Here is a 20,752-nt window from a genome sequence, read left to right as displayed (position 1 = left end):
TCCCTCATACCTGTTCATTCTTCGTCGTTGAGGCATTTGTTCTAGATCTCTTTGCTCCCTTTCTTCTCTTGTCATTCCTTTATAGTTTGAGGTAAGGCCAAATATAGGACGAGACCATTCATCTAGAAAAAGAAAAAAAAAATTTAGTACACAAAATAACATTTTTTTCTAGTAGGCTTTCAAATAATCACACACTCATATAATTCAACAGTCTAGGTATTTAGAGTGTGAGTGTGTGTGTGTGTGTGTGTGTGTGTGTTGTGCTGGGAATCAAACCCAGGGCCTTGTATATGCTAGGCAGATGTTCGACCACTAAGCTATAACCTCAGCCCACAATATTCTTTTTATTTTCTTTTTTTTCTATTTCCCTTCCTATAATGGGAATTAAACCCAGGATTGCTCTAATACTAAGATACATCCCCATTTATTTATTTTGATGCAGTCTTGCTAAGTTGCCCAGACTGGCCTCCAACTTGTGTTCTTCTTGCCTTAGCCTCCTGACATATGTGCTTAGCCAGAATATTCTTTTTCTTAATGACCCCATTATCCCAGACCACTTTCAGGATAAAGACTACATGATTCTAGTATTTAAACTAAGGCTAGTCAATTCAGAAAAGTAGTATAACAGGACCAGTTTATTTAGTAACCACGGAAATTAAAGAAAGGAACTATCATTAATCACCTGGGTTGATAACAATTTTCTTTCTTAAAAAATGTTTATTTTAAAAAGGCAGTCTAATTTCTAAAGTTTACTCCACTGAAAAATAGTATCTTGAAATAAGGCTCCCTTATTACCTGTCAAAATGGTCTAAATATTTTAAAATTACATTCTAATATGACAGGTGTAGGTGACCATAAGAAAACTAATATATGCTCACTGCTCAGTCAGTAAATGTCCAGAGGCATCAACTGATGTTTTTGTTCTGAACATAATGTAGCTTATTGCTGCATTAGTACACTACAAAAACCAGAAAGGACCTTTTACAGCCAGAATAAGTGTTGACACACTTTGAAGGAAGCAGGAATTCTCAAGGGGTTTAGATTATCTTCAGAAACTGCCCCCGATACCTCAATCCTAGAAACAGAACCACTGTTGTAGTAAGTCATGGACACCAGAGGAAATATTGTGCTTCTGTCTAGGGGAAATAAAAGTCATGGATCACTGCTTAGGAGCAATCAAAAGCTTATTATTCAATAGGAAGTAAACTGTGTATTATTATTAACACAAAAGAGAGTAATGTTTCTGGTTTATGAAATAAATTTATATTTCTCTAATCTAATAATCTTTGATAATCTTAAATTCAACAGAAACACAAATACTATATCCAAATACAGAATTACTTAAATTCCTTTCCAATGTGGAATACAGGAAGAGTTGAGAACAAAAACACACATGGACTTCAGACTTAAAATTGAAGGATTTCATACACAATATGGCACTTGATGACAAGTGTATTTCAGTTAGCCTCTGGATTTTTCTGGCATTATAAAAATAAGAACATGGAAACAACTTTGGAGACCATTATGCAAGTAACAATAATGCAGTGGGTAGTAGTTCTTGACTATGTGCTAATCACTGGGCTTTATATTTTTATATATATATATACATACATACATACATATATATATACATACATATATACACACATATATACACATATATATACATACATACATATATATATATATATATATATACACACATACATATATATATATCCCCCATTTAATCTTCACAATAATTCAAAGAAAACATAATTATCTCAATTTTACAGAGGAGGAGACCAAACTTGGAGCTGAAATCACCAGCTAAAGAAATGTAGTCAGATATCAATCCATGAAATGAACCAGGTGTGGCTAACTCAAGGGCTTGCATTCAACACTCCCCTCTCTCCACACTCTTGATCCATGACTAGAAAATGTATACTTTTACTTGCTGTATTTAATACTGGATAGCATATTTAAAAATACTAAGAAGGATTTTTAGTATAAGAGAAAAAATCTAGTCCTATAAGAAGTTATTAAAAAAATTTCTATTCCACCACCTTACTGACTCATGTTAAATAAATACTGGTAAAAAAATACATAGTTACATACATGACTCTCCACATATAGACATAAAAACAATAAAAAGCAAAATTTACGTACTGATTAATTTCCCTGCCATGTCCTTGTTGGACCTTGATTCCTTGGGGTGTTTATAGAGATACATCACTGCTCGTCCAATCCCACTATGCTTCAGGGTCTCCTGGCTCACACTAGGTAGCTGGGGGAACATAAACACACAAAAATTAATCACGCAGAAGCTAGGAGGCTTGCTAATCTATTCTAGAGGACTTTTAAGACCTGGTTCCTTAAAACAAATAAAAAATTCTATTTTCAGGCTCCACAGGCACTGAACATAGATCCTTTGAATTCAAATCATAAGTTGGGAGTTTAGTGTTACCACTAAGTTCAAGTAAAATCTAACAGTGTGACAAAGTATGAACTAACATACTTAGAGGTTAGCTGTTTTGTATAGGAGTCAGCACAGGCCTCAGAAGCCAAGAGACAGACCTAAGACTGAATTCAAGCACAGCCACCTGCTAGGTATGTGACCTTGGACAAGTCATTTAACTTCTGAGTCTAATTTCCTCATCTGTAAAATGGAGACAATATACCTACCTTTCAGTTTATTGTTGAGAAATCAATGAGCCAATCAATACATATATAAAGCACCTTGCACAGTGTTTCACATGTAGAAGGTTTCTCGAGAATTTCTGCAGTAGTTAAGTAGCTTGCCCAAGGTGTCACAGCCACATAAGGGGGACCCAGCTTAAGAGTCCAATGCAAGTTCATATGACTCTGAATTTGGTGCTCTATTTCAAGTGCCTCTCCAGAACATGTCCATTAATGGACTACTCTTCTCATATACACCTAGGTACCTCAAGATCTTTTTCCTTCAATATAAGGTCTTTTTTTAATGTTCATTTTATTATATATGTTCCTTTTTTCCCCAACCTTTTTTCTGGCAGGCTGTAGCAAAGCAAAAATAAATTCATGGTAAAATAAAGAAGCCAAGACAATACAAACCTTAGATAATTAATGAAGAACAAATAGTTTCTGCCATTAACCTCTTGGTAAATTACAGGCCACTAACCTCTTGCAAAATCTTCAACAGCTCCTCCCGAATCTTTAGTGCTGGCAAACTCTTATCTGGCAGAGGTGATAGCCATTCTTTGATGGCAGACATCACACCACTATCAATAAACGTCTCTTTAAGGTCTTGCCTGAAATAATAATGATGTTGATGATGATAATGATGGTGGTAATAGTGATAATATTAGTAATAATTCAAACCTACAAACCTCAGTTCCACTGTATCTCTCTGACTTTCCTTACATATTTAGTGATGTTTCCAAAACTTGCTTTTATATGCATATATTATTATATACTATATATTGGTATATATTGAATATATACTAAATATATAATTTCAAAAGTTGTATGAAATTTAGTTTCTATTTCCCATAAACATACAGGCTTGACAGTAAAGATGACTTGCTAACAACAAAACAAAATAAACTCAAATTACACAAGATAGATTAATGTTGACTGAATGGTACACATAAGAGGAACAATGAACTGCAATTATTGCAACTAAAAATATAACGCTCAATCCATAAGAATAGTGATTCTCAGTTTCAGGTGATAGAGAACCTAGAATTGTGCTATTCTTTGCAGGACATAAAGGAGAATATAGTATTTCTGGCAGAAAAATTATTCCAATGACTATTGATATTTAAATTTCTTTGCCGTTTCCTTTACACCTACCTACTAACAAGGCAAATTAATAGTACTTTCTTAGTTTTACAGTATTGATTTATTTTCTGTAGTCATAATTTTTAGTAACTGCAAAGAAACTTATTTGTTTTGAATATAATTTCATTTCTTGTGTACAGAGAATCACGTGTGTATTCACCATGAAGAAATTGTGTGCAACACAAATAAACCCTTTTCAAACCAAAAAATTAAATATATTCCTGAACAAGTGATATTTAAATTCCATTTCATGCAACAGAATCAGTTATATTAATAGTATAACTACATTATATATAGTTATATATGTAACTATGTACATTTTATATGTAAAATCTGCCAGAGAGTTTTGTCTGCTGGAATAGAGGAAGCAGTTTTCTAGTTATAGGTGTCCTAAGGCATGTTTGTGGCTCATTGATGTATGAATGCATTTCTTCAGCCATTCAAAGCAGGCTTTGGCTTTAGTTATTCAAAAAAAAAGCTAAGCTGCTGATGACCACGAGCAAACAAACGAATTTCATAACAAGGACTTAATAAAATAAGGGCATCATTATTATAGAAAGACTCAATGACTGTGATGTATTGGACCACCCAATATATACATTATATATTATGTGTGTGTGTGAGTATATATTTATGTGTGTGTATATATTATATATTGTACGTGTATAATATATGCTTTGAGTAGATTGCCCTTGATTTGCTATTTTCAATTATATTGGGAAAACAGATGCAATTTTATCAGACTCCAAACTGTCTAAAGAATACATTAGTACTTTCCAAGTTTTTCTTTCATCAGCGTCAGTTTTCTATTTGTTCTGTTTGCATTAGGCAACAAGGTTTAAGAAAAATTTATGAATAAATATTTTAGGAAATTTTATTCATTAATGTTTGCAATCTAACAGAAGGCTATCATATGTAATATTCTTAGAACACCAGTAAGTAGTTTGAATATCATTCCATTAAAAGGAAAAGATTTAAAAAAAATTATAAACATACATATAGTTCAAAGCCAAGCACAATGTTAGGCACAGGCATTTGATAAACAAAATATATTTTACTATATATAACACAAACTTATTTTTCTAGTCTTATTTCTGTATAAACAAATTTGATATTCACTTTCATTTCATATATCAAAGTACAAATGTAAGTCAAAGCCTTGAAAAAGACATAATTCATTAGACAAAGACAGCAAGTACACACCCTGAACACAAATGTAAACTGACCAAGTGCAAAATGACTCATAACCACCACTACCTCTTAAGCTGTCCATTCTTTTTTTTTAATTATTAATATTTTTTGTAGTATTTATTTTTTAGTTTAGTTGAACACAATACCTTCATTTTATTTATTTATTTTTATGTGGTGCTGAGGATCGAACACAACGTCTTGTGCTAGGCGAGCGCTCTACCCGCTGGAGCCACAACCCCAGCCCCAAATTGTTTATTCTTATCATTAAAAGGAAAATTTTCAACAAGAAAATGAAAAACTTACTTCTTAAGGTGCATAACCACAGTAGGCAACAAAGTTAATTTCTTAAGTGCTGGCTTTTTTTGATTGTTCAACTGTCTATCTTCCTATTCAGAAAAAAAGACAAAAAAATTTAAAAACAGCAATACTGCTAATAATCAATTATAACACTATAATTCTAAACCTTAAAATAAAGTAGCCATCTCTCAAAGAAAACAATTTTTCATACAAGAAAGGATGCCTGAAAGACAAGGGTTTGTTTTGTTCTTGCACAACACCAAATTCCACCAGTTAGTCAAACCCACAAAACTGTTAGAATTTGTTTTTAAAATATACCACTATTTACAATAGAACATATTTTAAAAATTCAACAAGTTAGATGCAATCTCTTAATCAAGACAAGACAATGACACATGATTTTATAACACTTTTTACATCAGCTAAAGATGAGAACAAAACCATTCCCCCAGACAACCAGTGAAGGCTATTCACCTGAAAAGGTTTAACACTTAGTCTTGTTGATTTATTCTAAATATATGACTAAATAAAAAATTTTATTTCTATACTTAATATTTAGGATAGTAAATTTTTATCATACAACAACAAAAAAATGTCTTCAATGTAGTTCACACCAAAGTTAAGCATTAAATAAACAAACAAAAGCAACACGATGAATTCAGCGGAGGGAAGAAGTGACCATCTCACCTCAGCAGCCTCATTCATCTTGACAATCATGGCACTCACAACATCATCTGCGTCACTAATAAAGGTGCCACCATCACGATTACGTCTGCGCTTGCCACTCATGCTCTTTTTCCTCTGCAACATCATCTCAAAATCTGACAGGAAGTCCATACTAAGCAGTGATGAAATCAAAAGAAATATAAGATCTTTTAATGATATATTTATCACAATCAAAAGCACCAAACTAATTCTAACTCAATGAAGTGCTACCTTTTAAAAGAAAAAAGTGCAAGTACTTATAACTTGCCATTAAAACAACAGCTGAGGGGCTGGGATTGTGGCTCAGCGGTAGAGCACTTACCTAGCACGTGCCAGGTGCTGGGTTTGATCCTCAGCACCACATTAAAAACAAATAAATAAAATAAAGGTATTGTATCCAACTACAATTAAAAAACAAAACAAACAAACAAACAAATACTCAGCTGACCCTAGCCTTGTCCCTCTTTTTCTACCCCACTGATCACCAATAGCCCTGAACGGCATTCACACACATATTGGCCTGAGAACATTTCGAGTTCTTATCCAGAGGCTCATTTAGCTTTAGTTGCATTGCCTTTATTTGGAATTGGACAGTGTCCAATTATTTGAATGTTTTTATGTTACACAGCATGAGCAAGAAAAATAAACTGCTTTTTAGTGGTAAGTAGCCTAATTCAAAATAATGTAACTAAGATTAAGATGGAAATCTATAGGTTTATTATGAGTGTTAGACTTACAGCTTTCATTAGAATTAGTGAGAGTTAACTCACTCTCACTATTCCTATAAATTCAAATTTCTAAAAGGACTATAATATACATTCAGCTTAATTCTTATACCCAGCCTAGAATTAAAAAGGAAACTTTCTTTTTTAAAGCATTATCTTTATAACTGTAAACATTATTCTATGGTTCTATGGTACCTGTCAAGGTATCAGACTATTCTGGACATGGATCCCAATTATTAACAAAAGGGAGCAAAATACAACCAAACAATATTTTGTTAAGACTTCAGACTTACTCTCCCTGGTCCCCCAAATCAACTCTTAAAAATCTATTAGGGTTAATTTTTAGAACAGTTTATGTAGCAAGCTATAAATTAAGAGTCTGGTGCCATATAAATATAAAATTAAGATATCTGAGTACAGGAAAATAATAACAGCAAGTTATTCACTGATAGCACTGTATATAGAGAAAGTAAAACAAGTAAATTAGGAATAGATTTTCTGCTAAATTTAGCAACCAAATGAAAGACAATAAGTTTAAGTACCTACCTCCACTTTTTTTTTTTTAAGCTCTCTTTAAACAAATTTCTTTAAGCAAAAAACTTACTGCTTTCCTCTTTTTATGTTATCATCAGAATCTGAATCTTCTGCTTCTTTCACCTGGGTTTCACCTTTTTCTTCTTCCAAATCCTCCTGGTTAAAACCCTGGAGGTAGAATGAATCCCCTAGTTATCAAATCCTCCATACAGATTTTCTTCGGTATAACTGCTCTTAACTTTTTACATTTTAAAAGTATTACAACCACAAAAATAATAAATAAATAAATAAATAGGTACCAAACAGGATATACAGCAAAAGTTTTCTCCCCAACCACTAAGTATTACTTGTTTTTTTATGTTTCCTTCCAGAATAGTCTACAATTACATACGCACTATATTTAGTACCTCCTTTTATTATACAAATGGCAGCATATTATTCATAATGGGTAAAGATACACTCTATATTTTCCAAATTTAACAATAGAATCTGGACAATGATCCATTTCTGCATAAAGTATCCTCATTCTTTGTAATGCTTTTGACTATTTTACCATATGGTTATCACTGTAATTATTCACACATTTGCACAATAGCATGATTATGTATATATAAAAATTTGATAAGTATTTGCCAAACAGTCTTCTACAGGGGTTATATACCAATCCTCTCTCCTTCCAGCAAAGCACAGATTGCACCTGCTTTCCCACCTTCTCACCACTGTAACAGGTTATTAAACATTAATTTGTCAATCTCTGGACCAAAACCCCAAAGGTAAATGGCTTTATTTGCATTCTTTCATTAGGAGTTAAGTCTGGGCTCCCCCTTCCCCCCATGTTTAAAAAGTCATCTGTAATTCTTTATTCTGTGAACTCTAAATATCCTAAGCCCATTTTTTAGTTGTTGTTGGGCTATTTACCTAATAAGGGTTAAAAAAAAAAAAAACTCTAAAAATTAAGGAAATCAGTTGTCTATGACATAAATGGCACAATATTACGTTTGTACATTTCAATTTTGTTTATACTAATGTTAGGCATGATTTTCATTTTTATGTAAATGAAATGACCAGTCTTCTTATTACAGCTTCTAACTTTTTGTATCTTACTTAGATATGCCTTCCCAATGTTTTACCTTAGTATGTTGTTTTTCTTAATGAGCTAAAACTGTAACAAGCTGATGTTAACTCTCCAAACTAGATTAAGCTTAACTTATACTAATATGGTGTTGAACTGACTATAAACTCCATGAAGGTGTCCAAAGTCTCTGATATGTAGACTTTCAAATACTTGTTAAATGAATTCTTTTACTATTTTCCTTAGGTTTACTTTTTTATCATTTTAATTCTATATCCATCTATTTTCATTCTCTCTTATTTTACTAAAAATATTGATTTCTTTTTTGACCAAAGGACTATTTAATAAGGCTTTAAAATTTTTACAGGACATAGGTGTCTTGTTTGTTAATTTTGTTATTATTTTTTGGTTTACTGCATTACATACAGAAAATATTATCTATACTTTGGCTTTTTGGAAAAAAATGGTTCAAAATTTACGAGAATGCAAAGATCCAAGAAAAGCCAAAGCAATGTTGAATAACAACAAGCTTAGAGAACATAAACCAATTATCACTAGTAATGGTGCAATGAGACCAACAGATTGTAAAATAAACCTATATACTTGATTTATGACTGATGGCAACAAACAGCAGTAGGAAAGGACGATTTTTTTTTTTTCAATAAATGGTGGTGGGTCTACTATATATTCCAAATTAGGGAAAGGGGTTTGACTTCTTCATAACACACATAAAAAAGCCAATTTTAGGTGTATTGTACAATTAAATGTGAACATTTATAAAATAGTCAACTTCCTAGAAAATAACTTGGTGAAAATCTGCATAACCTTGGAGACAGGCAAAAATTTCTTAGGCAGATTTCAAAAAGTTTTCACCGTAAGGAAAAGGCTGATAAATCTGATCAATATTAAGAACTTCTGTTCATGAGAAGGTTCCATCAAGAAAGTGAAAAGGCAAGCAATCAAATGGAAGAAGACATTTTTAACTTTCATAACTGCCAAATGGTTTGTATACAGATTACATACAAAAGACTTTTTTTGGTTTTTATCGACTGCTTGTTCTGTCAGCTACATTCTTCTTAAGATTATGAACTCATCCATTTATCTTTGTAGTTGTTAATTTTTGTTTTGTGTATAGGTATAGTTGCATTTGTATTATGTATAAATAAAGCCATCTTATTAGGTGCCTTCAATTTTAAAATCTTATTGATATCAATAAGAGTAATCCTCTTCATCTCACATTTTTTTTGCCTTAAAGTCTACTTTTTTTAGTCTACTTTTTTGATATTAATATGGCTGTTAGTTTTCTTTTAGAGTTATCTTTTCTTATTCTTTATATTTTTTTTAGTTGTAGATGGACACAGTATCCTTATATTTTTTAATATGATACTGAGAGTTGAACCCAGCACCTCACCTGTGAAAGCCAAGCACTCTACCACTAAGCCACAACCCCAGCCCCTTACCCTTTTATTTTCCACTTGTTTCAGATAAATTTATTAGAACCAGCATGTATCAATTATTAAAATCCAACCTGACCATCTCTGTCAATTAACTAGAGCATTTAGCACATTTACATTTAATGTGATTTCTGATATTATCAAAGTTTAAATCTGTTTTATTACAGTGTAATACTTTCTGATTGCTTCCAGCTCTTTTATATTTCTTTTTCTCTCTTCCTACATATTTAAAAACTGATTAGCTTTTATTATTCCCCCAATTTTCCCCTCTATTGGTTTAGAAGTTATTAGAATATGGTCAGTAGCTATTTTAGATGGCAACATGCATCCTAACTTATCAAAGTTCATTAATGTACATTTACATTCATTTGCAAAGACTTGTGAACACTTTAATTCCATGTATATTCCCAAATGTGTATTGCTTTTAATTTTTATATACATTAAACCACACCAGACATAACTGTTTTGTACATTCAATATCCAAGATTATCCATATACTTTAGTTGCTCTTCTTTCCATCTCCATTTACCTAAGACCATTTTCTTTCTGCACTTTATTTCCTTTAGTTGGCACATTGACAATTAATTCCCTCATTTCACCTTCATTCCCAGAAAGTACTTTTGCTGAATATAACAGAATTATAAGTTTACAGTTATTGAATTCTCTTGTTTCTGTCAAGAAATGAGTTATTAGTCTAGTTGTTGCTTTTGTAACTTTTTTCCTGTAGCTACTTTCTCATTTTCTGATTTCTTCCAGTTTTATTATATACTTAGGTACTTTTAAAATTCTGCTTGCAACTTGTCAAAGATTTCTATAATTTATAGTTTAATGCATCATATTATCCTTCTCTATAGTACTCCAGTGTGTTGTTAAACTTCCTCATATAATTTTCTTTTACATTTTTTATAATAATGTCTCTCAATGCTTCATTCTAGATATTTCCTTCTAACCTGCTTTCCAGTTCATTTTCTTTTCAAATATGCCCAATTTGTGTTCAATTTAACCACTGAATAGTTCATTTTAGTTTATATATATATATATAAAATGTTATTCTATTTTTATACGTCCATTCATTTACTTTTTAAAATATTTTTTAGTTGTAGTTGGACACAATACCTTTATTTTATTTATTTATTTTTATATGGTGCTGAGGATCAAACCCAGTGTCTCACACATGCTAGGCAAGCGCCTTGCCACTTAGCTATAACTGCAGCCTCATAGTTACTATATTATTATAGTTCTAAAATTTCTACATGGTTCTTCTCCAAATCTGTCTTGTCCTTTTAAAAATGTTTTGCTCTGGTAAAATTTTTAATCTTATTGCTTCCTGAATATATATTTTTTAAGGCATTATCTAAAATTTCAAGAGCCCCTAGGTCTTTTTTTATTGTTTTTTGTTACTACCATTCCCTTTTAATGTTATCTTTAACTGTGCACCATGCTGCATAGAAAACCTGAATCATCATAATCAAATTTCTGACATAGGTTCTTTGAGTCATCTATAGTTGGCCTAAATATGAGCAAAGGTTGTTTTATTTTCAGTTCCACTTAAATCCTAGAGTGCTGTTCTTTAGAGCCCCAATCCAGGGCCCCTAACCTCAGCAGGCCCTGAAGTTCAAATTTTGTCCCTAAGCCTTGAGGCTGTCAAAAATATGAGCAGATTCTCAGCCTTAGAGGCAAACACCCTCAAAGAAAAAGCAGTTCTAAACACTGAATTACCACTTCTTTAGCTTTCTGTCTTCTGGCCAAATAATTCCTTGTTACCTTGTTCCTCAGATGAGATTTTCAAATGCTTTTTTGGTTGTTTATAGCAGAAGGGTTAGTCCAAATTAACAAGTCTGCTATTACTAGAAGCAGAAGTCCTATAACTATTGTGACTCTACCTTTTATCACAGGGTCTTTCATTGTCTCTTAATGTGTTCCTTCATCCCATTCATTCATTTATTTTCCTTTTATACCTTTGTAATACACTTTTATCTCACTTTTTGAATTCTTCTAGATTTTTCTCTTGAATACATCATAATTATTTATTCTTATATATCAGAATCATGTGTTAAGAGAATCTTTGCCATAAAAACAAATAAGTGCAGTCAAAACAGAAATGTTTCCAAGTCGTGCGCGGTAGTGCATGCCTGTAATCCCAGCAGCTCAGGAGGCTGAGACAGGAAGACTAAGAGTTCAAAGCCAACCTCAGCAAAAAGTGAGGTGCTAAGCAACTTGGTGAGACCCCGTCTCTAAGTAAAATACAAAACAGGGCTGGGGATGTGGCTCAGTGGTCGAGTGCCCCTGAGTTTAATCTCTGGTACCCCCAAAATAAACAAGTAAATTTTTAAAAAAGTTTCCATCTTATACTTACTGTAAATTCTTCTTCCTCTTCATCACCAGATTCTCCAAATATATCTGCAATAAGATTTCTAGAAAAGAAAAAATACAAAGACATTCATTTTCTTTCTTCCTATCTGTTTAAGAATCATTCTTAAAAATAGGGTATCATTTATGTACTGTAAAATGTGCAGATTTTAAGTGTCCAGTTCAATGGGCTTTAACAAATGTTTACACTCATATAACCAACACCTTAATCAAGATACAGAACAATACTGTCTCCCCACAAAGTTTCCTTATATCCCTACAGTCAGCTCCCTACCACCAACATCCGAGAGGCAATCACCACCAATTCCTATCATCATAGTTTTCCTGTTCCTAAACTTCATATAAATGGCATCATATGAAATGTTCTTTCCTTCCTTAACATATTGAGATCCATCCACATTATGCTGTGTCTATCAATAATTTAGGAGCTAATATCCTAAATGCCCAAAGTCACTCAATTAGGTAAGGTGTATTATACCTTGCCACAAAATTCTAATACAAGTTTTAAAAACTTGAAAGACAACCCCCTTTACATTATCTAAAAAAACCCTTGAAAACTCACATATTATCACTTACTCTTCTTCATTGCCTGACTCACTATCACTCCCAAATAGATCTTTCTCTTCATTTTTCTTATCAGATAATTCTTTCCCCACTTCTTCTTCACTGTCAGATGCTACAGTCTTCTCTCTTTTGCTTGACTTATCTGATATAACATCACTGTCAGAGTCATCGGCATCAGAAACAACACGACTTTTCTTTGCTGCTATTGAAAAAGAAAATCATTAATCATATTTTGTCATGGTTGTTGTACATAATATATGCTTTAAAATGTCAGTACGTAACAAAAAATTAAGAGCCCCCTAACAAACAATTTTGAATTAAAAAACAAAACAAAACTTGTCTAGGGTGTAACTCAGTAGTAGAGTACTTGGCTAGCATGCCCAGCCCCTGGGTTCAATCCCCAGCAGCAGCAGCACCACCACCACCACCACCACACACACACACACACACACACACACACACCTGGGTTCAATCCCCAGCAGCAGCAGCAGCACCACCACCACACACACACACACACACACAAAGCCCTAAAAGGCTTCTGCAAATTCATATGACAAATTGTCTGTGGAAGCACCATTACTGTCTGAATATATCTAGTTAATTAGCAGTCACAGAGACGCACAGCTAACTCTGGATACAGTCAGGGGTTTTCACGTTAACATAGCTCTTTGAAATATTACCCTTTCTGGTAAAGAAAACTGAAGTATTTTATACTCCCATTGACTCTTGCTCTAGGCAATCAGAAAGGTAATCAGAAATTAGCAGGTGCTGCAAGAAAAACTCAACAGAAATTTAATATTAAGTTTGGTCAATGATCCCTTGGGGAAATGAGTGTCTTAGTTATATTTTAGAGTATCAAGCTCAATGACAGAATACAGATCTAACAAAACAGAAAGATACAGTGTTTCAAAGTTATAATGTTAGGTAATAAGGAAAGCTATAGCTCCAAATAATTCCTTACATGCTTTTTCTTCATCTTCACTATCAGAAAGCACTGCAGCTTTCCGTTTTGCTACTTTTTCCTCCTCACCATCTTTTTCTTCATCTTCATCACTATCCATTTTTTGCCTTTTGGGTTCTTCCTCCTCACTCTCAGAGCTGTGAAATCTTTTTCTGTCAACATGGCTCTCTGAATGAAAGTCATTTTGCATTTCTGGATTCCCCCCCTTATTTTCCCCATCGCTGTCATCATCAGACTCTGGCTTCTGTTTGGGTCTGGAGGCATCCTCCGCTTCTGAATCACTGGCAGGTCCTTTCTGAGGCTCCTCACTCTCAGAGTCACTGACTCGGGGTTTGGGGAGCTCCTCATTTTCAGAATCACTGGCCTGATGCCTTGGGGGATCCTCACTTTCTGAGTCACTAATTCGGGGTTTGGGGAGTTCTTCATTATCTGAGTCGCTGGCCTGGTGTCTAGGGGGTTCCTCACTCTCTGAGTCACTAATTCGGGGTTTGGGGAGTTCTTCATTATCTGAGTCACTGGCCCGGTGTCTTGGGGGGTCTTCGCTTTCAGAGTCACTGATACGGGGTTTGGGGAGCTCTTCATTTTCAGAGTCACTGGCCTGGTGCCTTGGGGGATCCTCACTTTCTGAGTCACTGATTCGAGGTTTAGGAAGCTCCTCGCTTTCCGAATCACTCATTTGCGGTTTAGGAGGCTCCTCATTTTCTGAGTCACTGGCCTGGTGCCTTGGTGGTTCCTCACTCTCAGAGTCACTGATTTGAGGTTTCAGAGCATCCTCAGTTTCAGAGTCACTGGAAGGACTCTTTTGGAGCTCTTCAATCTCAGAATCACTGGCAGCATGCTTTCTAACTTCTTCGTTTTCAGAGTCACTTGCATGTCCATTAAGCAGCTCCTCGTTTTCAGAGTCACTCCCAGGTAATTTCCTGGTCTCCTCACTCTCAGAGTCACTCCCATGCTGATTAACATCCTCATTTTCAGAATCACTTGCAGGAGGTTCTGCCCGCTCTTCAGATTCGGAATCACTGTCCTTTGGCCTGTGAAGCTCCTCACTTTCAGAGTCACTAGCATTAAGATGTGAGGGCTCATCATTCTCAGAGTCTGTCACATGATGTCTTTTGGTGAGGCCATCTTCTCGATCACTAGGTTCATTCTGAAAAAGCAAGAAAAAATTAGCAACATGTAAAAAAATGTAGTAATGAAATTTAAAAATATTCAACAATTCTTTAAATGTGGGGATAGGTGCACTTAAATGTTGAATTCTTGTCCTTTTCCAATATAAAAATATTCCACTTTAAAGGTCAATCTGTAAAACAGCTTACCATGGCTTGGACCCCCCAAAGGGAAAGGATAAACAAAGTGTAAAGCTTACCTCTAGATTATTATACAGGAGAAACTAATTTTGAAGAGTTGATGAGCTAAATTAAAAAGAAAGAAAGAAAACAAAAGCCTAACTTCTTTATATTCTAATTCCTGAAAAATCTAACTATTTTTCAAAGAAATACAAGCAAACATGGGTAATCAAGTTCTTTTACAAAAAAGCAGTCTTAGATTTTATATGGCTGAAATTATTTTAGGGGAAAAGCTATAAAACTTTATTTTATTTAAAGGTTCATGTAAATATATTCTCCCATGGGAATCTAAACAAACAAGGAAAGGAGACATCTCCTAAGCACCAATACCATGTTGAGCTCTCTTCTATTAGTACACTTACTTCTCACTGCAGTATTGAGTCTTAGTATAATCATAGTCACAAATCTAGTGGCTCTAGAACAAAAGCTTAGATATTTAGGTAGACATCACTAATACATATTAAGTAACTTGAAATAACTAGTTTGAAAATTTGTTCTAGGGTACAAACAATAATACATGTATAAAAATGCAGAGAAAATATACAAAATTAAACAAAACAAAAAACTTAATAAATACTTCAGGATTTAGAATACCATCTGGAATCTCACTTTTCATAATATTCTAGTTTAAAAAGGCCCAAATCTTCATCATATCAGATTAGGCCCTGACTTCCTTAATAAGACTCCTAAAGCACAAGAAATAAAATCAAGAATCAATAAATGGGATGGATTCAAACTAAAAATCTTCTTCTCAGCAAAAGAAATAATCAATGAAGTGAAGACAGAACTTCCATTTGGGGAGCAAATTTTTGCCACACACACATCAAATAGAGCACTAATCTCCAGGATATATAAAGAACTCAAAAAACTTAATACCAAAAAACAAACAACCCAATCAATTAGCTAAATGGGCTAAGGAACTGAACAGATACTTCTCAGAAGAAGATATACACAACCAACAAATATATGAAAAAATGTTCAACATCTTCAGTAATTAGAGAAATGCAAATCAAAACTACTCTAAGATTTCATCTCACCCCAGTCAGAATGGCAGTTGTCAAGAATACAAGCAATAATAAGTGTTGGAAAGGACGGGAGAAAAAAGGTAAACTCATACATTGCTGGTGGTACTGCAAACTGGTGCAACCACTTGGAAAGCAGTGTGGAGATTCCTCAGAAAACTTGGAATGGAACTACCATTTGACCCAGCTATTGAGAATTCAGCTGCTATAAACATTTGTGTGGCTATGTCACTATAGTATGCTGATTTTAAATCCTTGGTCTATACCCAAAGGATTTAAAATCAGCATACTATAGTGACATAACCACACAAATGTTTATAGCAGCTGAATTCACAATAGCTGAACTGTGGAACCAACCTAGATGCCCATCAACAGATGGATGGATAAAGACTGTGGTATATATACACAATGGAATATTACTCAGCATTAAAAGAAATAAAATTATGACATGCAGGTAAATGGATGGAGCTGGGGAATATTATGCTAAGCGAAGTAAGCCAATCTTCCCCAAAAAGGCTGAATGTTTTTTCTGATTAGTGGATGCTGATCTATGACGGGGACGGAGGGGGGTGGGGGAGCATGGGAAGAATGGAGGAACTTTGGATTAAGCAAAGGGGAGGGTCGGGAGGGGTTAAAGGGATAGGAAAGATGGTGGAATGAGATGGACATCATTACCCTAGGTACATGTATGATTGAATCTCTACATAGTGTATGACAAGAGAATTGAAATGTTGTGCTCCATTTATATATGATGAATTGAAATGCATTCTGTTGTCATGTACAACTAAGCAGAACAACAATAAAACAGAAAAAAGAAAAAAAAAGTAAGCCTTTCTGTTTGAGTGTTCTCCCTTAAAAATAATCTATTAAGTCAAATATTTCTCTTTAGAATATTATGATTGAGGCTACATGAACTTACCTGGATCAATTTTCAAGGACCAAAGAGATATTAACAACATATATGCCCACTGTCATACTCTTCAATTTACCCCAAGATCATTAAAGACTAAGTATGCTATGATTACAACTTCAAAGAGAGCACAAAAAATAAGCAAGCACACATAACAGAAGTTTGAGGAGTTATTCATATTTTATTATTGTGACAACACAGAATTCCAAAGAAACACTAACTACTAAATATATTCACTGAAGCTTATCATGTTCAGGAAACATTCCAAACCCATAGACTTTCAAAATTTCTACTGGGCACTTAGCATCATTCCTTGTCACATCTCTATTCTCCTGTTAAAACTAGAATTTATCTATTAAATATGACATTAAGATTCGAGAAGGAGGCTGGGCGCAGTGGTACATGCATGTAATCCCAGTGGCTTGGGAGGCTGAGGCAGGAGGATCCTGAGTTCAAAGCCAGCCTCAGCAACTTTGAGGCGCTAAGCAACTCAGTGAGATCCTGTCTCTAAATAAAACACAAAATAGAGACGGAAATGTGGCTCAGTGGTTGAGTGTCCCTGAGTTAAATTCCTGGTACCCCCCTCCCAAAAAAAGAGTGGAGGGCGAATCTTGCAATCATAGTACAAAACTCCACACACTGCTTAAAGTTACTTTAACTATACTTCCTAATTAAAAAAAAAAAAAAAAAAAGATGACATATTTATTTAGAATGTAAGCTCTATGAAGGCAGGCATTTTTGGTTTCTTTTTCTGGGGGGGGGGCAGGGGGTGGCAGGACGAGTGGGATTGAACTCAGGACACTTAACCACTGAGTCACATCCCCAGCCCTATTCTGTATTTTATTTAGAGACAGGCTCTCACTGAGTTGCTTAGCACCTCACCGTTAACTTGCGATCCTCCTATTTCAGCCTCCTGAGCCACAGGGATTACAGGCGAGCACCAGTGCACCCAACTCTTTTGGTTTCTTTTCTTCACAGAGGTATCCCTAGAGCATAGAATGGTCTCCAGCGCGCGCGCGCACACACACACACACACACACACAGCATTTGTTGAATAAATAATAAAGGAGTTAAGTGGGAATAACATCAAAAGGAGTTTTAATACTATTTAATATTAATTCAACAAGCATTTATTTAATGCCTACTATGTGCAAGGTACTAGCAATCAAAGCTGAACATGTTTCTCAATGCCCAACTCTAAAAGTCGTTGCCTAATGAAGAGCCAAACAAACAAATCCTAACAATATTTTGAAACTCTACAGGAAATATAGCTATATGAAACCAAGCTGCAAAAGGTATGTAGATGACAGGTATTTGCGCACTTAGTTTGTGATGACTGAGTAAAGAAGTTAACTAGTATGATAGGGAGGGGTAAACAGGAACCAGTAGGAGGCTGTTTAAAATGTTTTCTGACACACCCATCACATAACTCAAATATTCCGTTTATGTGTGATTCAATTTATTTTAGCTGAAAATAGAAATAATTCCTGTCTAGGTTCAAAAAAAGAAGAATCGTCCCAGAATCAGTAAGACGAATGACTAACAGACCAATACAGGTAAGAACCAAGGCACTTCAATTTAGAAAAAGGGACTCTCGGATCTTTTCACTACAGCACTATTAATAATATGACTCAGCTCCAACTATGCTATATTTCACTGTCTAGAACCTAAATTTTAAATCCACAGGAGAGACTGTGTAATTGGCAATATCAGATTTGACTCAATCCTCTGGAAGAGAGGCACAGCACTGGGAGACACTCCCAAAGGAGGGAGACATCATAAACTGGGAGTCATCCCAGCACTTATGTGCTACACTCTACCGTGGGTTTCCTGATATATTAGGTAGGCACAGCAAAACAAGCAACCATTAAGTATATTACATATGATAATGATTATAAAATTTACAGAGTTTCATCAATTTTAAAGGAGTTTCATAAAACTTGGGTATCCATTCTATGTGGCCACATAGGAAAAAAAGGACAGAAATCACTGCAGTAAGAAAGTGCTGGTCAATAGACTCAAGCTAGAGAATAAACATAAGCAATGATATCATAGAATTTAGCCAGATCATATTAGAAATTATGCAATTAAGCTTAAAAACTATCACAACAATATTCAAATTTTTCAGACTGACTTTAGCAATTAAATTGTAAACTCAAAATGCAATTAACAGTAAAAAGTGCTATTGAAATGGCATTTTCTTAATAATGCAAGAAATTCCCTAGTTGGAACTATCAGAGATATTGAGCACATGAGGTAGTGGGAGGCTTCAGAAATGTCTTCACACAATCATTTACACTGGTGTTCAATCATAAGGAACAGATACACACACCCCAGTAACTGACTCTCTTAAACTGAAAAGCAAGTAAGCTGCTGTAAAGCAAATACTAATATGTAAATTTCACAGTACACTGTCAAACAGAAACCCTTATAAAGAACCAAAGAACCCATCAGAAGTGTCAAACTCAAAACAGTTGAACTTGCAAACTTGCAAAAATTTATCATTATAAACTGGCAAAACACTCCATAGTAATCACACTGTAAATTCCATGAAGAAAAAACTATAGGAGTATTTTCAAAAACACATTTCAGTGGACCCCAGTTCCAAAAAATATAACTAAATCCTCATGTTATATTAGTTTCAATTAGTATATAAAGAATTGGAGGGACTGAGAGTGTAGCACATGTGAAATACTTACTGGCTTGGAGAGGAAGGAAGGAAGGAAGGAAGGGAGGAAGGAAGGATTCACTGACTTGAGGAACCAGCTACTAAAACAATACAATGCTGTCAATCCAGTTAATTTCTAATGAGATGCAATGCTCTGAAAACTCCCAATTTTGCCATTAGCACACACATAATAAAATGAAGCTACTAATGAGTGTCCCTTGTCTGGCTGATATTAGAGTAAAAAATAAAAGCTCATTGAAGAGTACTGGTAAAAAAAGATTCTGCACAAAGCTCAAGGTTTTTATGATAACAAAGCTAACTCCTGCCTACTTCCAGACTCATTTCTGCCCTCTCACTAACATCAACCATGTGTGCCACACTAGCAGTTACCAAACTTTAGTGTGCACAGGAAATCATTTGGGGATCTTTACTGAAAACCATAGAGACTTTTGTACTTCTCACCTCCACATATTAATCTAGTAGGTCTGGAAAAAAGGTGCCAAATAATTTGTATTTTAACATGTGATCCACATGACAAATCACATTGAAAAAATCCTTTTCCAGACAAGGAACTATTTACTAACTTACCTCTATGCCTTTACAAATTCGGTTCCCTTTGCCTAGATTATCTTTGTTTGCTTGTACTTTTCATAACCCAAAACTTGACAAAAATACTCCTCTCCTGAAGTCTCTTCCATCTCTTTCTCTCTCGATAAAATGAACTTTGTACAATATAATGTATTAGTTAAGAACATGGTCAAAAAGGCCTGGGGTCTAAACCTTAGTTCTGCCACTTTATATTGTTTGAAATGAGGAAATGTCCTTAATCCTCAAAGCCACTATGTCCTCAATTTAATGGACTCAGGAATAATTATCTGTACCTTAGAGGGCTATTCTGGGGTTAAATGCATGTAAACAAATTAAGAACTAAATCCTACTAATTATTAATTACAAAATATTCACCCTTCCAGAGACAACCCAAATGTATTCTCTGTGAAGACCCAGCTGGTCAGCCATTCCTTCTTCCTATCCCTGTAGCATCTTGTACTTCTATTTCACTGAAAAGTGACAGTTTACACATTTATTTTCGTCATACACTGACCTTAAGAAACCATTTTTAAAAAATGTATCT

The 20,752-nt window shown here is 34.4% G+C and overlaps 1 protein-coding gene across 5 annotated transcripts in view; it reads right to left on the bottom strand.

Moving 5' to 3' along the window:
* The window catches only part of Iws1 (interacts with SUPT6H, CTD assembly factor 1), a 48,789-nt gene that overhangs the window by 18,489 nt on the left and 9,548 nt on the right, over positions 1-20,752 (bottom strand). For 4 of the 5 annotated variants that reach the window (XM_058585409.1, XM_058585408.1, XM_046463766.2 and 1 more), the window contains exons 3-11: positions 13,675-14,821; positions 12,726-12,915; positions 12,136-12,193; positions 7,324-7,421; positions 5,977-6,127; positions 5,296-5,378; positions 3,140-3,269; positions 2,149-2,266; positions 11-122 (exon numbers count right to left, since the gene is read on the bottom strand). In XM_058585409.1, coding sequence (XP_058441392.1) covers positions 11-122; positions 2,149-2,266; positions 3,140-3,269; positions 5,296-5,378; positions 5,977-6,127; positions 7,324-7,421; positions 12,136-12,193; positions 12,726-12,915; positions 13,675-14,821 — 2,087 coding nt within the window. The remainder of the gene's footprint in view (positions 1-10; positions 123-2,148; positions 2,267-3,139; positions 3,270-5,295; positions 5,379-5,976; positions 6,128-7,323; positions 7,422-12,135; positions 12,194-12,725; positions 12,916-13,674; positions 14,822-20,752) is intronic. The other variant, XM_046463767.2, reaches the window with a different exon arrangement.

The sequence above is a fragment of the Marmota monax genome, unplaced genomic scaffold (assembly GCF_021218885.2).
Source record: "Marmota monax isolate L192 unplaced genomic scaffold, Marmota_monax_Labrador192_F-V1.1 WCK01_AAM20220418_F8-fsc00034, whole genome shotgun sequence".
NCBI classification, from domain to species: Eukaryota; Metazoa; Chordata; class Mammalia; order Rodentia; family Sciuridae; genus Marmota; species Marmota monax.
This window is presented reverse-complemented; position numbering and strand designations above follow the sequence as displayed.